Source organism: Pipra filicauda, unplaced genomic scaffold (assembly GCF_003945595.2).
Source record: "Pipra filicauda isolate LSUMZ 115617 unplaced genomic scaffold, ASM394559v2 scaffold107_size2268652_pilon, whole genome shotgun sequence".
Classification (NCBI taxonomy): Eukaryota; Metazoa; Chordata; class Aves; order Passeriformes; family Pipridae; genus Pipra; species Pipra filicauda.
Genome location: NW_024103518.1, coordinates 236,216 through 240,535, shown reverse-complemented (window position 1 = coordinate 240,535; position 4,320 = coordinate 236,216). Strand labels below are relative to the sequence as shown.

The 4,320-nt window shown below is 55.7% G+C and overlaps 1 protein-coding gene across 1 annotated transcript; it reads left to right on the top strand.

Moving 5' to 3' along the window:
• The first annotated feature begins 1,746 nt into the window (after positions 1 to 1,746).
• GADD45G (growth arrest and DNA damage inducible gamma) lies at positions 1,747 to 3,446 on the top strand. Its single transcript, XM_027742658.2, has 4 exons — positions 1,747 to 1,875; positions 1,986 to 2,087; positions 2,189 to 2,402; positions 2,769 to 3,446. The coding sequence occupies exons 1-4, from the start codon at positions 1,823 to 1,825 to the stop codon at positions 2,877 to 2,879; spliced, it is 480 nt and encodes a 159-aa protein (XP_027598459.1). The 5' UTR covers positions 1,747 to 1,822; the 3' UTR covers positions 2,880 to 3,446.
• Positions 3,447 to 4,320: the final 874 nt, after the last annotated feature.

Genomic DNA, 4,320 nt, shown 5'->3' with positions numbered 1-4,320 from the left:
ATATCCTATACAGAGTTACAGATGAGACATGCCTGATCCAGGGCTGTGAAGTACTGGAAAGGACATCCCTGGGATCTGGGTTTAAACACATTTGAAAGGAGACAATGTGGCTGGAGGCTACAGAGCAGCAAGGGTGTCAAGTCAGAGAGCTCTGTTTGTGCAGCCTGCTGTACTGGCACAGGTCGCAATAGGCACAGGTTACTCCAAGGTGGCTCTTCACAACCTCTGTGAAACGACTTGGGGCTGGTCTGAAGCAGTGACTTGGTAGACAAGTGCTAACTGTGAACCTAAAAGCTGAAGTGTCAGATGCTGAATGCACTTGGAAAGTGATTTGCCCTTTTAGACCGTACTCATTCACAGTGTGTTCATTTGTTTTACTGTTGCTTGGTTTGCTGGCAAACAGGTTCAGATCTGAGTTCAGCAATCAGACTTGGTTTGCACTGAATTAATTATGAAGGATAGACTGTGCAAATTGCAGCTACTTTTAATAAAGTTCAATTGAAAAAAGTACCTATTTGCTGGGAAAAAACAAACCAATTAAAATTACAGAATCATAGGCCAGTAGAACTCTCAGCAGGGTCATCAGTGAGCTCAGAACAGGGCTCTGTCCCATCGGGACTCCAGTCCTGCAAGGACAGAATCTGTACAGCTTCCCTGGTCAGGGAGCCTGCTCCACTGCTCCCAGGGGAGAGAAGGGTTTTCTTTACATCCCTCTTGACGCACTATATTTTCTCTTGCCTCCCCACTAGGCATTGCTGTGAAAGCTCCGGAGCTGCCTTTTCGATGATCCCTCCGTAGGTTTTGGGGGGCTGCTGTCGCCTCCCAAAGTGTGCCTTCCCCGGGCTGATCTGGCCCTGGTTCCTCAGCCTAGGGTGCTGCAGCCCCGGACACCTCGGTGCCCTGCTCAGCACTTTCTGCAGTTTATCGATGTGTTTCCTCTCCCGGGGGTGCCCAAACCGGACCCACGACACCGCTGTTGTCCCGTGAGTGCAGAGCAGGGGGGGATTATCCCCTCCCTCGGCTGCCTGGCCACGGTCCTGCTCGGACAGCCCCGAGCAGGGGCCGCCGCTCCGCCGGGGCGCTGCTGACCGTGCCCAGGGCGCCGCCAGCCCGGACCCCGGCTCTGCTCCGCAGGGCTTGCCCTCAGCCATCCCTTCCCGGGACCAGGACTTGGCGTCTTGGCGTTTGCATTTGCAGAAACGGTATCGATAAATTCCACCCTCCTCCCCCCCCGCCCCCCCTTGCTGCTCGGAGGATCCCGTTCGGGTTTGCGGTCCCAAACACCCGGGCGAGCGCTGGCACCGGTGTGTCACCCCCGGCAGCCCTGTCACCCCTGGCCCCGGTGTGTCACCCCCGGCAGCCCTGTCACCCCTGGCCCCGGTGTGTCACCCCCGGCAGCCCTGTCACCCCTGGCCCCGGTGTGGCACCCCCGGCAGCCCTGTGGCCGGTGCCAGCCCTGTGGCCGGTGCCAGCCCTGTGGCCGGTGCACCCCGCTGTCCCCTCAGGCTCGGCCGGGGCGGGGCGGCGCGTGCCTGCGCCGCGCCCCGCCCCCTCCCCCCCGTCCCCCCGTTGCCTCCCGGCACGAGCCGCGCCTTCCCTCCCCCCCCGCCCCCCCCCGCGCTTCCTCTCCGGCGCGCGCCGATTAGCATAATAAAGCCGCCCCTTTCTCCCCCGCCGGCCAATGGGAGCCCGGGAGGTTCCCTCGCGGCCTATAAGTAGCGCGGGCCGGGCTGCCGTCGCCTCAGAGCGCTCGGGGCTGTTGTCAGAAGGAGCCGCCTGTTGAGCAGCTGACGGAGCCGCCGCGCTGTGGGGACTCGCTGCCATGACTCTGGAGGAGATCCACGGACAGCAGCCTGCGCCCGTGGGCCACGACTGGTACGTGCGGGTGGCGGTGGGCCGTGGCGGGGGGGAGCGCGCAGCGGGCGGTCTCGGGGTGGCGGTGGTGGCGGCGCCGCGCTGACCCTGTGCCTTCTCCCGGTCCGCAGGATGCAGGGTGCCGGCACGGCCCTCCACGACCTGCTGGTGTCGGCGCAGCGCCGAGGCTGCCTCACCGCCGGCGTCTACGAGTCGGCCAAGCTGATGAATGTGTAAGTAGGGCGGCGGGACCGGGGGAATGTGCTCAGCCGGGGCGGCGGGGGTGGCCGGCGCCGGCCGCGGGGCTCATCGAGACGCCGCTTCCCTCTTACAGCGACCCTGACAACGTCGCGTTCTGCGTGCTGGCCGCGGACCAGGAGGACGAGGGGGACATCGCCCTGCAGATCCACTTCACTCTGATCCAAGCCTTCTGCTGCGAGAACGACATCGACATCGTGCGGGTGAACGACGTGGCCAAGCTGGCGGCCATCGTGGGGCCCAGCGAGGAGTCCGGGGAGCCGCGGGACCTGCACTGCATCCTCATCACGGTGGGTGTCCCGCGGGAGGCCAGCGCTGTCCCCCCGCCGCTGCCGGGCTCGGCACCGCACGGCGACAGCCTGTCGGGGGCGGCCCCTTCGCCCGCGGCTGGTGGTCGAGTCCTCTTCTGGGCACAGAAAGGGCGCTTGGCACACAGTCAGTCAGCTGAGCAGCAGTAGTAGTAGTAGGCAGCACTTCTCGTAACTGTGGGTTTCCTCCGTTGTCCACAAGGGCAACATCTCTGCTTCCTGCCTTGTCTGTGTCAGGACAGAAACTGTCTGGAAGTGCCTGGCATCCTAAGCTAATGCTCCTGTAAATATTATGCTGACCTCATCTAGCGGGCAGCACTCATGGTGTGCAACTTTTTTTCTTCACAGAACCCGAGTGAAGAAGGCTGGAAGGACCCAGCTCTTGAAAACCTGAACTTGTTCTGTGAAGAGAGCCGAAATGTCAATGACTGGGTGCCAACCATCACCCTGCCCGAGTGATGGTGACCCGGTGCACTGGGGAGGCTGAAACCTTTGTTGCATTCTCAACGTGGTGTGGGTTCACCAAACTGCGCAACAAGCTGCTGATTCCATGGATTAGCCTGGTCAAGAGACTGGATTAAAGTCCCTCAGACTGGCATGCAGTGGGCTCTTACAGAGGAGAAAGAGGAGAACAGCTCACCTCACCAGTGAGCCTCAGTAGGCTGCAACCATGGAGAGGCTGACATACCATGGAACTGAAAGAAGTATTGCAAGTTTGTCAGCCATGTGGAGCTGTTTCAGAAGGGAGAGAGAAAGTCGGGGGAAGTGGGCCAAAACTTTCCAGAAGGACTGGATAGAGTTCTGGAACTAGGAACTGTTGGTGCTGTCTGCAAAACACACAGGAGAAAGTTTCAGTATTTGGTGGACTGCTGGGGACTGGTTACTGAGACAAATACAGAGATTCCAAAGCAGACAGACTTCAACAGGCCTCTTGGGTCACTCTGCAGAACTGGTTTAATAATGCAATAACTTTTATTGAAATATTTGCTGCTATTGAAGCTTTCATAATAAATTTTTGACAATTAATTTCTGGGAGTGTCTTGCTTGCTGGGTGGGGAAGCATGTCACTGAAATACCACTGATGCTTTGCTTGTGTGCTGTAGTCAGAGGTATACTCCACAGTAATGGAGCTATTGCTCAAATACTGTCCTGGGCTGGCTGAATGAAGTGCTGTGCTGTCCAAGTTGATAATTCAACCTTTTACCCTCTTGCAACAGCTGCTTATCGCAACAGCTTGCAAGACTGAGGAGTTGCATGCTTAATGAGCTCACTTATTGTAATAGGTGGTCTTTGTAGTCTGCTGGAGGAACACAATGCATGTTGGAAACATGGATTTTTGGAATACAGACCTCCAGTAAATTGCATCATTAGTTCTTAAATATGACTTAGATGCATTTAGAGCTGATGTGTTTCCACTTAACAGAAGCAGCTTAAACATGATGGGGGGGCTGTGAAACTCCTTAGATGTCAAACACATCTAACATTTGCTTTGATTAGAATGACATCATTAAATCTAAAACTAGCAAATGGTGAATAAACATCACATCTGCCACAAGCTGCTCTCTGATTGCCATATGCTGTAACAATAGAAGCTGTCACTCCAGAAACCAATTTTGCAAAACCTAATTGCATGACAACACCAAATTAAGTCCAAAACAATTTAAGGACGAAGTGGCCTTTTTTAGAGATCTTGTCATGGAAAGTTAATATGGGCAGGCTGATTTGGCCCTGTGTTAAAAGGGAAAATTTCACCCCATTTTTGTGCATAAACTGTATGAGTGTTCCAGGACTTGATATTAAAATGGCATGGTAAAGACCTCCAGAGAGCAAGAAAACTAAACTACTCACTTCCTTTATAGTCACAAAAAATACTCAGTTATCACAATTACATTTCCTTTAG